Source organism: Neofelis nebulosa, chromosome 18 (genome assembly GCF_028018385.1).
Source record: "Neofelis nebulosa isolate mNeoNeb1 chromosome 18, mNeoNeb1.pri, whole genome shotgun sequence".
In the NCBI taxonomy this organism is placed as follows: Eukaryota; Metazoa; Chordata; class Mammalia; order Carnivora; family Felidae; genus Neofelis; species Neofelis nebulosa.
The window spans coordinates 4926510-4940086 of record NC_080799.1 but is presented as its reverse complement, the minus strand read 5'-3'; the positions used below and the strand labels follow the sequence as shown (position 1 = coordinate 4940086).

The 13577-nt window shown below is 47.7% G+C and overlaps 1 protein-coding gene across 3 annotated transcripts in view; it reads right to left on the bottom strand.

Annotated features, from left to right (window-relative positions):
• The window catches only part of CYTH3 (cytohesin 3), a 181092-nt gene that overhangs the window by 68847 nt on the left and 98668 nt on the right, over window positions 1-13577 (bottom strand). Inside the window, exon 1 of one of the 3 annotated variants that reach the window (XM_058711088.1) lies at window positions 9049-9128. The exons of the other annotated variants lie outside the window; for them this stretch is intronic. Within the exon in view, the coding sequence (XP_058567071.1) occupies window positions 9049-9118 (70 nt within the window). The 5' untranslated portion in view covers window positions 9119-9128. Of the gene's footprint in view, window positions 1-9048; window positions 9129-13577 lie in introns of those variants that run through there. 3 annotated transcript variants of the gene reach the window in all.

The window sequence follows — 13577 nt, the reverse complement described above, 5'->3', positions numbered from 1 at the left end:
TTGTCCCACGACGTGTGCCCTGATACGGGTCAGAACGGTGTCTTCCTACGGATTTCAGCGTCACCTGCTCTCTGCTTGACAACGGCCTTGCACTTGCCCCCGTGCCCCTCGTCTCACGAGCTATTTCCATCTTCCCCACTACGCTGCTGGAGAGCCACCGTGGGTCATTCCCTAGGTCTCAGAAAGCCACCACGGGCTCTTTCTTACACGTGGTAGTCACTTCACAGGCACTACATTGAAACAAAAACTAAAACGCCACGTGTCAGGAACACGGTAACACAAGAGCTGGTGGCTAATTTACATGTGTCTTCATCTCAGGAAATCCAGTACGGCCATCAGGCAGACCAGCCCCAATGGGGCGTGAAGCTTCCTGCTTTTTTCTCTCCACCCCTCTGTACCACCAAAAATAAAGCCTCGCATTAAGGAAAACGAGTAAAGGGCGGGATGTACAAATCTACCACTGTTTAAAGCAATTTTGAGATATCTGTATAGACAGGATTTGCTGTCGCTTAAAAACCAGACCTGCCCAGCCAGCTGAGAATATCCCTCCACAGTCGAAAATGCCTCCAAGACTAAAAGCCTCAGCAAACCTGACTTCCTGGTACTTTTTGGTGGGGGGAGTGGGGAGGACGGTTTCAGGCCAGCGGGCCAGTTTAACTTTCTTTTTTCAACTAAATACTCTAGGATTACCTCCTAAGCATGAATCCTAAGGTTTGGAATCTTAAACTATGCCACGCCGACACAGACAGGGGTTGAGGAATTCTGGAGATTACATTAATGGCACACAACCATTTCTTCGGATTAACTTGCAGCCTCCGTTCTTCTGACAGTGGTACGACCACCAGCTACGTACTGGGCGTGGCACCAAAGAGGACACTGAAACCGAACTCCCCCACTACTGTTCAAAAAAGGTGACTCTCTAGGGGCGCCTGGGTGGCTCGGTTAAGCATCCGACTCCTGATGTCGGCTCAGGTCATGATCTCACGGTTCATGAGTTCAAGCCCCACATCAGGCTCTGCGCTAGCTTAGGATTCTCTCTCTCCCTCTCACTGCCCTTCCCCCACTGGCTGCCCCCTCTCCCTCTAACATTTAAAAGAAACTTTTTAATAAAAAATTTTGAATAAATAAATAAGATTCTCTTTAACACAAACAAAGCTTCATACAAAAGACAAGTTAATCAAAACAGTTGCCTCAAGGTCAGTAGTCGAAAAGCCAGGACCAGCTTCTGACTACTCTGAGGAGGGGGGAGGGGACACCCCACGACATGTTTCTTTGCTCGACAGCGCAGAGCAGGCTTGTGTGCAAGCTGAGGAACACTGGGTGAGAAGCGGCTCAGAAAACTGATCCGAGGAGCCACGGGGGGCACAGGAGCCGCAGGGCCAGCACTCCTTCAGGGAGTGCGGCCTCCACAACCCGCCCCCGCCCCCCACCCAGGGCAGAGGCTGGAGCTGGGTGGCCTGGGGGCGGGGCGGGGGGGGGCGGGGCTGGAGGCACAGGTGGAGCCAGATCCCACAAGCAGGGCTGCAGGCGCAGTGTGAACTCCCAACGGGCTTCTTCCAAGGACAGCCCACGCCACGTCCCCATGAATGAGGCTCCGGAAGCAGCCTTGGTCGAGGCCGTTAGCCAGAAGCAGCACCCACCTCTCGGCCACCTTGTTCTCTGGTTTCCACTGGAAACACGGTTTTTATTCCCACAGGAGTTCCTGCCACTTAGGAAGTTCCACTTCTGTGTTCTACGCAGGAGTCTGACCACTTACAAACGTAACTCACTTTCTTCCTATACAAAGTCTCCGGACTCAGCCAACCTCCAGGGACAGCAAGAGTGGCCAACCTGAGAGAGAAGGGAGGATTTAGCCACCCCCTGATGTTGGTCCTCTATTGCTAGAACACGGGCCTGCCCGTCGGTCTGGCTGAGATGTTAGCAGTGAGGACCGAGTCGGCTGGGGGCCGACACACCAGGGTTCTCATGCTAACAGAAGAAAATACACCTGAAACATCCGATACGGACTTTATACTTTGTAAATCCCCTCATTCAAACCTAGGAACACGTCTGCTGAACCTGTTCCCACCAGAATAACAAGAGGCCGCTCATCTGTGAAGACTCGGTTGCTTCCTTTTTAAACGAATTGCTTTTTACGTTCATTTCCATGAAAACCGCGCTGTGGATCTTCAAATCTACTTAATTGCTTCATCTGTAACCCAAAGAACAACCCTCAGGCTCCCGTTCAAACCTCATTCCACCTTTCAGGTGGCTGTTCAAACAATTTCCACTGAAGAAATTCTTCTCTTTCAAAAAGAAGAAAAGGACTGAGGGGTGGAAATTGAAGGGCTGAAGAGAAATGACTACTAACAACATGACAAAGTTCCGTAAAGACTAATGAAAATACCATGCTCAGCAAGGAAATTCGAACTAAAGCATGGGGAAGAGCACACTGAGTAAGCAAAAGAGCAAGTTAAGAAGTGCTTTCTTGGGGCGCCTGGGTGGCGCAGTCGGTTGAGCGTCCGACTTCAGCCAGGTCACGATCTCGCGGTCCGTGAGTTCGAGCCCCACGTCGGGCTCTGGGCTGATGGCTCAGAGCCTGGAGCCTGTTTCCAATTCTGTGTCTCCCTCTCTCTCTGCCCCTCCCCCGTTCATGCTCTGTCTCTCTCTGTCCCAAAAAAAAAATAAATTAAAAAAAAAAAAGAAATACTTTAAAAAAAAAAAAAAAAAAGTGCTTTCTTTAGTGACATGATTCTGTGGGACACTCTAATGATGGACACGTGTCATCATCCATCTGTTCAAACCCACTGAATGTACGACACCAAGACCGAACCCTGAATGTAGACGATGGGCTTTGGGTGATACTGACAAGTCACTGCAGGCTCACGGTTTGTAGCAAGGGGACCACTGCCTTGAGGGGTGTCCACACTAGGGGACAGGTGGGGACAGCAAGTAGACAGGAAACCTCTGCATTTTGGGCCCAATCTTGCCATGAACTTAAAAGTGCTCTAAAAAGTAAGGTCTATTTAAAAGTGAGGGCAGGGGCGCCTGGGTGGCTCAGTCGGTTAAGCGCCGACTTCGGCTCAGGTCGCGATCTCGCGGTATGTGAGTTCGAGCCCCGCATCGGGCTCTGTGCTGACTGCTCAGAGCCTGGAGCCCGTTTCAGATTCTGTGTCTCCCTCTCTCTCTGACCCTCCCCCGTTCATGCTCTGTCTCTCTCTGTCTCAAAAATAAATAAATGTTAAAAAAAAAAATTAAAAAAAAAAAAATAATAAAATAAAAGTGAGGGCAGGGGAACCAGCCCTTCCTCCCTACTCTCCTCTGTGGTCTCTGTCATCAACCACCATCAACCATGGCAACATGTGAAGCTCGCTCCCCTCTCCCCACTGCCCTTTCTTCTTTGATAAACACATATGCTCCCAGTTTAACCACCATCTCTACTCAACGGCTTCCAAATCCCGATTTTTCCCTGTTATCTCTCTCCTAAGCTCCAAGCCTACATCTCCATATGGAGGGCTCACTAGAATTTCAAAACGATCACTTCCAAAACAGAACTCATGGCTCTCTCCCTTCTCTCTCTCTGCTCCTCTCGGCCCCTCAAAATAAATAAACTTAAAAAAGCAAAAAACAAAAAACAGAAGTCACAGGCTAATGCCATTGAGAGACTAAAATCATGAGAATACAGCCTGGAAAGGAGATAAAATTATCACTTGCCAAGGAAATGACCATATCAGTGGAAAACTCAAGAGAACCAGTTGAAATATCTATGTTTCTGGGGCGCCTGGATGGCTCAGTCAGTTAAGTGTCCAACTTCAGCTCAGGTCATGATCTCCGGGTCTGTGAGTTCAAGCCCTGCATCGGGCTCTGTGCTGACAGCTCAGAGCCTGGAGCCTGCTGTAGATTCTGTCTCCCTCTCTCTCTACCCCTCTCCCACATGTGCGCACACACTCACACGCTCTCTCTCTCTCTCAAAAATAAACATAAAAAAAAAGAAAAAAAGAAAAATCTGTTCCTAAAAACAATAAATCAGGGCACCTAGGTGGCTCAGTCAGTTAAGCGTCAGACTCTTGATATTGGCTCACGTAGTGATCCTGCTGTCCTGAGATCATGAGTTCGAGCCCCACATTGGGCTCTGCACTGAGCAGAGCCTGTTTGAGATTCTCTCTCCCCCCTCTCTCTGCACTCCCCCCAAATAATGAAGTTAAAAAAAATAAATTAGGGACGCCTGGGTGGCTCAGTCAGTTTGGTGTCGGACGTCGGCTCAGGTCATGATCTCACAGTTTATGAGTTCAAGCCCCGTGTCGGGCTCTGTGCTGACAGCTGGAAGCCTGCTTCGGATTCTATGTCTCCCTCTCCCTCTCTCTCTGCCCCTCCCCTGCTCACACTCTCCCTCTCAAAAATAAATAAACATTAAAAAAATTTTTAAATAAAAACAATAAAACAATTTTATAAGCTAGTCCAGGCGCCCCAAATAATTAGTTACATAATAAACAGAAAAGAGTACTTCAATGGCAACAGCAGAAAGACATTAGATATCCATAAATAAATTTTTAATAGTAAGTGCACAAAAACTTAAGGAAGTGGAAGGAAAACTTGAACATGCCCTTGAACATTAACAGGTTTGATCCAAAGGCATACCATGTTCTTGGATAAAAAGATGCAACATGAAAGAGGTCATTCTCCCCAAGGTAATCTATAAATTTAATGCAATCTCAACACACCAGCTGTTTTATTTTCTGTTGGCAGACTAGCAGATGCTAAAGATCCTAAGTTAAAACGAGCAAACAACAGCAGCACCTGGCTGGCTCAGTCAGAGTGTGGGGATCTTGATCTCAGGGTTGTGAGTTTGAGCCCCCGTGACACTGGGGGTAGAGATTCCTTAAAAATAAAATCTTAGGGGCGCCTGGGTGGCTCAGTCGGTTAAGCGGCCGACTTCGGCTCAGGTCATGATCTCACAGTCCGTGAGTTCGAGCCCCGCATCAGGCTCTGTGATGACGGCTCAGAGCCTGGAGCCTGTTTCAGATTCTGTGTCTCCCTCTCTCTGACCCTCCCCTGTTCATGCTCTGTCTCTCCCTGTCTCAAAAATAAATAAAAATGTTAAAAAAAAATTTAAAAAAAAATCTTAAAAAAAAAAAAAGAAAGGACAGCCAGGAAAATTCTGAAAAGGAAGAAAAATGTGGGGGATAAGACTAATCCTGATACTAAAATATCATCTGCTGCATAAGGAAAACCGGGAGAGGTACTGGCCTAAAAAGAGACAGACCAAGGGAACAGGAAAGTAAGACCGGTAAAGGCTCAAATCAGATGGAAATTCAGTATATGATAAAGGCAGCAAGATAAAGATCACCTTTTTAATAAATGGTGTTGAGACGATACAGCCTTTAGGGAAAAAAGATACAACTGCATTTATACCTTAACCATACATGAGGATCAACTCCAAATCTCCAGAGATTAACTCTAACACAAAACAGATAACATGGGCAAACTCCTTTATCATCTTGGAATGGGGACGTCCTTCCTCAGCAGGACTCCAAGTTCAGACGCCACCAAAGAACAGAAATGAACACCTTTGCATAAAAACCTCTTCCTCACAGCAAGACGAAACAAAAACATCAAGCAAACCAAAAAGTCAGAAGCAAAGTCACAAGAGAAACGGCAAATCGGGAGATAACATTTGCAATCCGTGGGAACTAGTTCCTCTAACTGACCTTCTAGAAGCTGAAAAGACCAAGGGCCCACTAGATAAACTGCCAGATGATGAGAAAAGCTAACAAGAACCTGACAAGCTCCTTCTGACCCATCGGGCTGAAGAAGGTCAGCATCCGCTCTCAACGAGGCGTGGGGTCCAGCAGTCTCCAGCGTGGCTGCTGGGAGGCAAAAATAAAAAAACATCTACCAACATTTCAAATTCATTTTCAACATTCAAATTCATTTGGCCCAGGAATCCCTCTTCTGAAAACCTCTCTCTCAGATACATTTGCAAATAAGTGGCATATTCCCAAGGCTACTCACTGCAACATAGTATCAGAGGATCAGAACAACACAAGCGCCCACCAGCAAGGTGTCTGCGGAACAAAGTGGCAACAAAGTGGCGCATCCAACACAACAGAGTATCAGGCAGCTGCTTAAAGAAAGTGAGAAGACAGGGATCAGAGTGGCTAAAAGGAACAAGTCAGGAAACAACAGATACTAGCGAGGCTGTGGAGAAACGGGAACCCTCTTGCACCGTTGGTGGGAATGCAAACTGGTGCAGCCTCTCTGGAAAACAGTGTGGAGGTTCCTCAAAAAATTGAAAACAGAATTACCCCACGACCCAGCAATAGCACTACTAGGAATTTACCCAAAGGATACAGGAGTGCTGATACACAGGGACACATGTACCCTAGTGTTTATGGCACCACTTTCAACAATAGCCAAATTATGGAAAGAACCTAAATGTCCATCAACTGATGAATGGATAAAGAAGATGTGATTTATAGATACAATGGAATACTACTTGGCAACGAGAAAGAACGAAATCCTGCCATTTGCAGCAACCTGGATGGAACGGGAAGGTATCATGCTGAGCAAAATAAGTCAGAGAAGGACAGATACCTTATGTGTTCACTCATATGCGGAACTCAACGGAAGAACATGGGGGAGGGGAGGGGAAAATAGTTACAAACAGCAAGAGGGAGGCAAACTATAAGAGACTCTTAAATACAGAGAACTGAGGGTTGATGGGGGAGTGGGGGAGAGGGGAAAGTGGGTGATGGGCATTGAGGAGGGGACTTATTGGGATGAGCACTGAGTGTTGTATGTAAGCAAAGAACCACAGGAATCTACCCCAAAACCCAAGAGCACACTTTACACACTGTATGTTAGCCAATTTGACAATAAATTATACTAAACACAAAGAAAGAAAGAAACAAACAAACAAACAAACAAGAAAAAGGAAAAAAAATCGCAACTGAGGCCATGCTTAGCAAGGACAGGTTGGGGGGGGGGGGGAATAAAAAAAAAATAAAAAAAAATAAAAAAGGACGAGCTTTAGGTACCAATAGGTAAGGATTACCAGGAAATTAAATGAAAAAGACAAAGTGTAAGAGAAAGCATCAGTAAGAATTTACACACATACTTTTTTTTCTAGTAACCTCTACCTCCAATGTGGGACTCAAACTCAACCCCAAGACGGTCTCACGCACACTACCGACTGAGGCAGCCAGGCGCCCTGCGTTTCTTATTATAATTGCATAAACAAACATTGTAGGGACAGACAAGAAGCTCACTTCCAAGAAGCAGGATGGGCAAGAGAATAGGCTCCTGTCTGTTCACACAAGTGCAATAAACAACCTTTCTGCAAAGGAAGGGAGGGAATGCAGCAGGGACACTTCCCTACACACGAAGAAAAGCACCCACAGCCCAGGCGTGTTCCCGTTTCCAATAAAGGAGGCCCAAAGGCGGTGAGCTCAAGAACTGAGCAAGAAGCTTCCATCGACAGTAATGCTCAGTCATGCTACATCACCACCATGCCTGCTTCCTCCCAAACTCCTTCCCGGCCCTACAACTCCCGGAGGCTGCTGCTCCCGCCCTGGGATTCCAGACAGAACCGTGGGCACCAGTCCAGCCCCCAACCAGACGACTGGGTTCCTGTGAGTGAGACCAGAGTCCATGCAGGCTCCACTCTTCCCATCCCTGTGCCTGCGGGCAGGTCCCTCCCGGGGTAGCTGGCGTAAAAAGATACAAGCCTAGCCCACTGCTGACTCCAGGTGCTCCAAAAATGCTCCTCCTCCCCCCAAAAGAGCCACAAGCCAGGCCTGAGGAATTAACTAGAGAGGAGAGTTTCCAGCTACCGACAGGAGAAAGCAAGCTAGCTGCTGCTGAGCCGGCGGGGGGGGGGGGGGGCATTACTGTTGGTGAGGAGCCGGCTTCCAGAGGGCAGCACCTGGCCTAACCGGGTCTGACTCTGAGGTCTGACCACTACTAGCCATCAGTGACGGCCAAGCTAAGGAAGCACAGGCTTCAGGATCCAGCACTTGAGGGCCGTCTGGCACCCTGGCCAGGCCCCAGCAGCGTGCCTGCTTGTCACCACTCGGTGCACTTGAACCTCCAGCACGCTGGACTGCATGAAGACCACTTTTTGGACTCCACCTGCTCCTCTCCCCCTGGCAGGGGTGGGCATTCTGCAGATCCAGGAGGACACTGCCGTGCAGATACATTCAGCCTGGGTTCCCGTGGGATAGAGACGCACAAGGCCTTCAGCCACCTCTGGGTTAGCCGGCCCGGCCCAGATGGACCAATGACTTCCGGAAAGACTCCCCCTTCTGCCCCCCTGTACCTACTTATGCGGCAAAAAGATGAACCAACACATGGTTAAGGCTGGTGGTTTCATACGAGTATGTCTCCCAGGGCCCAGCACCAGAAACGAGGGTGATGGACGACAGAGTCAGAAGGTTGTCTGTGGAAAATTTTTCCATTCGTCGGACGGGTAAATTTTCAAAGAGAAGATCTGATTCTCCCCAGTCTTACCAAAATGGAAACTCTCTGTTAGGAAACTACTTGGTGATACAACACGTAATAAATAGACCGTCTCTGTTCCCCTTCCGTGTTAATTGTGAGACATTTAGGAGAATTCCCACACTTACAGGTTTTAAACCTACAGTCCTGAACTAGCAAGCCTATGCTGAACCTGCATACTTGGTCAGCCCAATAAATCAGACACATCTCACCCGGATGAGGTCTGGCCGTTCCAGACTTTACAGATGAAATGACACACAAAACTGCCAGCTAAGCAACAAAACAGCCCCAGGAAACACATTTTCGGGTGAACATACTCATCTACAAGTCATGATTAACCGATGGAGCACAAACACAACCTCAAGGCAATTTTTAAATGCATTCCAATCACTGTTGTGTATCATTTCGGAATAATTCTATGTTTTATCATTCAAAAAAATCAAACATGATGGCCACTCTGATGACTAAAATACACTTCTCAGATACACTTCATCCATGGTTCCTGAAAACGCGTCAGAGCCGTAAGGGGAAATGAGTGTCTTGTTGTTAACGAAGGTGACTCTTAGACCTCACCCGAGGGCACAGGCTGGTTGCCAGCAGGACCGACTGTGTGACCAGAGGGCTGGGACTTTAGGGTCCCCATTCTTCGTCACCTGCAGGGAGACGGGTGAAGGTTGAATCAGCCAATGGCCACTGATTCATCAATCACGACCATGTAATGGAGCTTCCATAAAAACCCCAGAGGACAGTTTCTTGGTCCTTTTCAGGGAGCTTCCACACTCGGGGCATCAGGGCTGCAGAGCCACACCCCAAGTTCCATACCCCAGGCTCCCCCTTCGCTGGGGACCTCGCCCTACATATCTCTTCATCTGGCTGTTGATGCCTATCCTTTTTCATCTGGCTGTTGATGCCTATCCTTTATCATGTCCCTTAATAACCTAGTGAACCTAGGGAACTGTTCCCCTGAGCTCTGTGAGCCGCTCTAGCAAATTAACCGAGAACCTACAACCTACAAAGGGGACTTTTGGAACCCCCAGGCTGTAATGGGTGGATGAGAAGCTCAGGTGACAGCCTAGGGCTTTCCAATGGCCTCTGATGTGGAAGGAGCAGTCTTGTAGGACCAAGCCCTTAACCTGTGAGATGTGATGCTGTCTCCTGGTGGACAATGTCAGAACTGAGCTGAATTCCCAGACACCCTTGCTGGTGTCCGAAAATTGCCTGGTATGTGGGACCAGGAACCTGAAAAACTGGTAAAATCCAAAACCAGAAAAACAAGACTGGGGAAAGCTTCAAAATTTAAAAAACAAAAAACAAACAAACAAACAAACAAAACTTGTATTACAATGGAAACTTAAAACTGATGACTGAATTTTTTTTTTTTTTTAAAGTAGGCTTCATGCCCAGTGTGGAGCCCAGAGCAGGGCTTGAACTCATGACCCTGAGATCAAGACCTGACCTGAGATCGAGAGTTGGACACTTAACCGAATGAGCCACCCAGGCACCCCTGATGACTGACATCTTAAACTTCCCAAAATTACCAATCATGAAACAAATGTTTTCATTCAACCATCCTAGAAGAAAGACTGAACTATCTTTCCATGCTCTTTACAGTAAAGCATGTTCCAAGATTACTGTCCTGTCATGTGAAGAGATCTTCAATCAGCTAGAGGAGGCAACCCAAAACATGGGGGGGTGGGGGGTACTATACAGTCTTTGCAAGAATAGAAAGGATTGTATGACTTTTCTGTCTTTTGACTTGTTTGTGGGTTTTTTTAAACTTACAAGCTGTTGTGACGTCTTTTTAATTCTAATTTTCACTTTGATACCCAATTTTGCATCTTTTCCTTAAAAGAGGGCATTCTAAATTGTAAGGGTTTCAGGCCCCAAGGACACCAGCCTCTCCAGCTCACCAAGATGCCCCCACCAGGGAAGTCCAGGGCTTTCTCCTCTTCCCGTCTTCAGTCTTCCTGGGCCTTGGAAGGTTCGCCTTTGAGAAAAGGGAGGGAGGGGGTGGCCTCCACTCCAGACCACCACCACCCCCTTACCTTATCTCCTGCCACACCACCACCCTCCCCAAGCCTTTCCACCTCACAGACCTTCCTGAATCTGTGTACAAATACTCCAAAAAACTGTACAGGGATGAGTTACAGAGGACCCAAATTTCTCAACAAATAAACTCTGCAAAATGGACCATCTCCCACCAACCCCTCCCAAAAAGGGCATTTGCTTCTTAAAGATTTTCCAAAATGTGGGCCTAAGGTTAAGGAGGTAACTGTCCTCTAAATAAATTTTAAAAGCCAATGAAGACAGCATAACCAGACCATGGTACTTTTACCTGACATAACCTTATCCCATGATCAAAATTTACATGTTTTTCTCCCTCTTGTGATGTGAAATGTCAACACCCTACTCTAAATTTTTAAAACCACACTGCTACCTGTATTTCTCTTATTGTCAATGTCAGAAATAACAAGATACCCCCCACTTTGTGAAAGAAAAGGTAGAATCTTTACTACCCCCCCACCCACTTCTCAGATTCTGTCCAGATTTATGATTGATAGTATTGTTACTGGATAACTGGGGTTTTTTTCCACTACATATTTTCCCTTGCAAGAATTACTTACATTTGAATTTTTATCTGTAACCGAATTTATCATTTAGACTTACATTTACATTTAAATGACTTCAATTCAACATCAGTTATTTTGTATCACAACTTTTCCCTTCCAGAGTTATTACCATTAATCTTTTAGTGGATTGGAATACACCTCTGAACAAGTTTTATTCACAAAAAAATCCACCAATGTTCTATCGGTGACACGTCACGGCTCACTGAGGTCCAAAGGCAGGGCAAACTCCCACCGAAGGCAAAGTGCTGGATCCGGCCTCTCTGCCTTCAGAGAACCTCTTTCTGTTGCCTTCACAAATTAACAACACTCAGCGTGATTATTTCATTCTTGGTTACAGCCCTGCTCACAACCTCAAAAGTCTACACCTTGTATCCACGGTCCTCTGGCAATGTCGCAGGAGAGCCTGAAACCATCCTGCGTTTCCTTCTTTGTAAGGGTCCTTCCCTCTGCCCCTTCTGTTTGTAGGTTGCTCTAGTCTTGATATTTAAAAATTCCACCAGCAAACCACTTGCCCTTTGCCCCTTTTTATCTAATGCAGAATGATGAGCCTTTTCGACACAAATGCAGCTGGTATTCTTTTCCGGCTCAAAGGGACTTTTTCCCATGGTCTGACTACTGTTTCCATGATCTGTTTTCAGCAGCTTCTTCAGGAACAACACTTACCTACATCACAGCACCAATTAACTTTCTACGTTGTAAATGCTGCTCTCGGTGGATCCTAACGGGAGTTTTAAAGTTCTGCGAATGCATTTGGTACCATTACAAGTTTCTTCTCTTAGCTTGTGCATTTGGCTTTACCTGCCTCCCAACCAGCTAGCTCTCAGTTCCGGTGGCTGCCTTATCTCACCTGTCAGTCACTTAGGTCAGTCTTTCCCGAGTTTTATTAGAAACAGCACAAAGCAGATTCAACTTGAAATTTACTCCTAGTTTATACAATTAACCTTCCTCAAAATCATACTTTCCTCTGCCTCAAAAAGCATATTCCTCGCCCCCACCCCCACCCCATTTTATTCTGGCAACAGATTGTTGTTTGGGGTTTGCTCTGTGTTTTTTTTAATTTATTATTAAACAATGATATCTAGGCCCAATTTCCCCCCAGAACAGAATGACTGGCTCTCCGTAGGACGCTGTTGAGTTTGGTGTGTTTGTTCAGCTCTAAGTAAGCTTGTCGGGGGAGGGCTGACCATTCACACTGGGAACTTCAAGCCTGCAAGTCTGCTTCTCTGTGAAGCAACCGGGTTTGGTTCTGGGATCTCATTTCTGTGTAAGATTCTCCGTCTGGCGTGGCTTCTGCTCCAGACAGATGGAGTGCTGCCCACTGCACCAGGGAGGATGGCTGCAGAGCCAGGGAGGAGCCCAGGAGGAGCGCTGCGGGATCTGGGCACATGGAGGCCACACGTGTCCTCGGCCGCCCCGGGTCCCTGGTCCCAGACACTGGTGCTGCAGAGGGGCAAACCCAGCCCCCCACTTCCTCTGCCCGCTGCTCGTCACCAGGCCTCCCTGCCGCCCCCACCCCCGCCGCTCCCCCAAGTCGGCAGAGCCCACAGCACGGCCTCGCACACTGCTCTAAACCCTGCCCTCGACCCTGCCCTCAGGAGTCAGTGATGAGTCAGCCCCAGTCCCATTCACCCTGTTCAGTGTTCCCGGATTCCTTCTGCTCAGTCCCCTGCAGTTGGGACTGTGACTGGAGGGGGGAGGGCTGGGGCGGCCGCATCGCCCCTACAGGTCTCCCGGGATCACGTTTCAGGTTCTATTTCGGAATTCTGGTTCTTCTGTGGTCAGCCATTCTTCCTATAAAAATGTGGCACTAAGTCTCCTCCCTCATGCTGTTCAGTTTGGGGTTTTTTTTTTCCATTTGCCTGGAGGTTCTTGTGGTCTGCGCATATTTAAAGAGGAGCTGTGGCTGGTTGTGTGGCTTCCTCTAGTGTTACAAAAGGTTCCTTTTCTCACTAGATCCCTTCCTGAATGGGAAGGGCCCTTTTGTGCTGGTTCCCACAAGCAAGCCTGTCCACTGACAGGCTTCACTCCAGGAGGAAAGGCTGAGGAAATCACCTCCGTAAGACAGAGGACATAAGAAAGCTTTCCTTGGGGTGCAGACACACACCCAGGGAGCCCCAATCCTCCCCAGGCAGCGAACACAATCTCCGTAAAGAAATATTCGCCTAAAATGCTATCAACTGCCTGCCTGAAAACAAGGGATGGGGCGTCTGGGTGGCTCAGTCAGTTGAGCATCCAACTCTTGATTTCGGCTCAGGTCACGATCCCAGGGTCGTGACATCGAGCCCCGCGTCAGGTTCCATGCTGGCCATGGAGCCTGCTTGAGATTTTCTCCCCGCCCCCCCCAGCCCCTCCCCACTCACTCATGTGCGCTCTCTCTAAAAACCAAACAAACAAACAAACAAACAAACAAACAAACAAGAAGGGAAAGGAGGACTGGGGGAGAGAACACTCAGGCGGGCAGCAATGACTTGG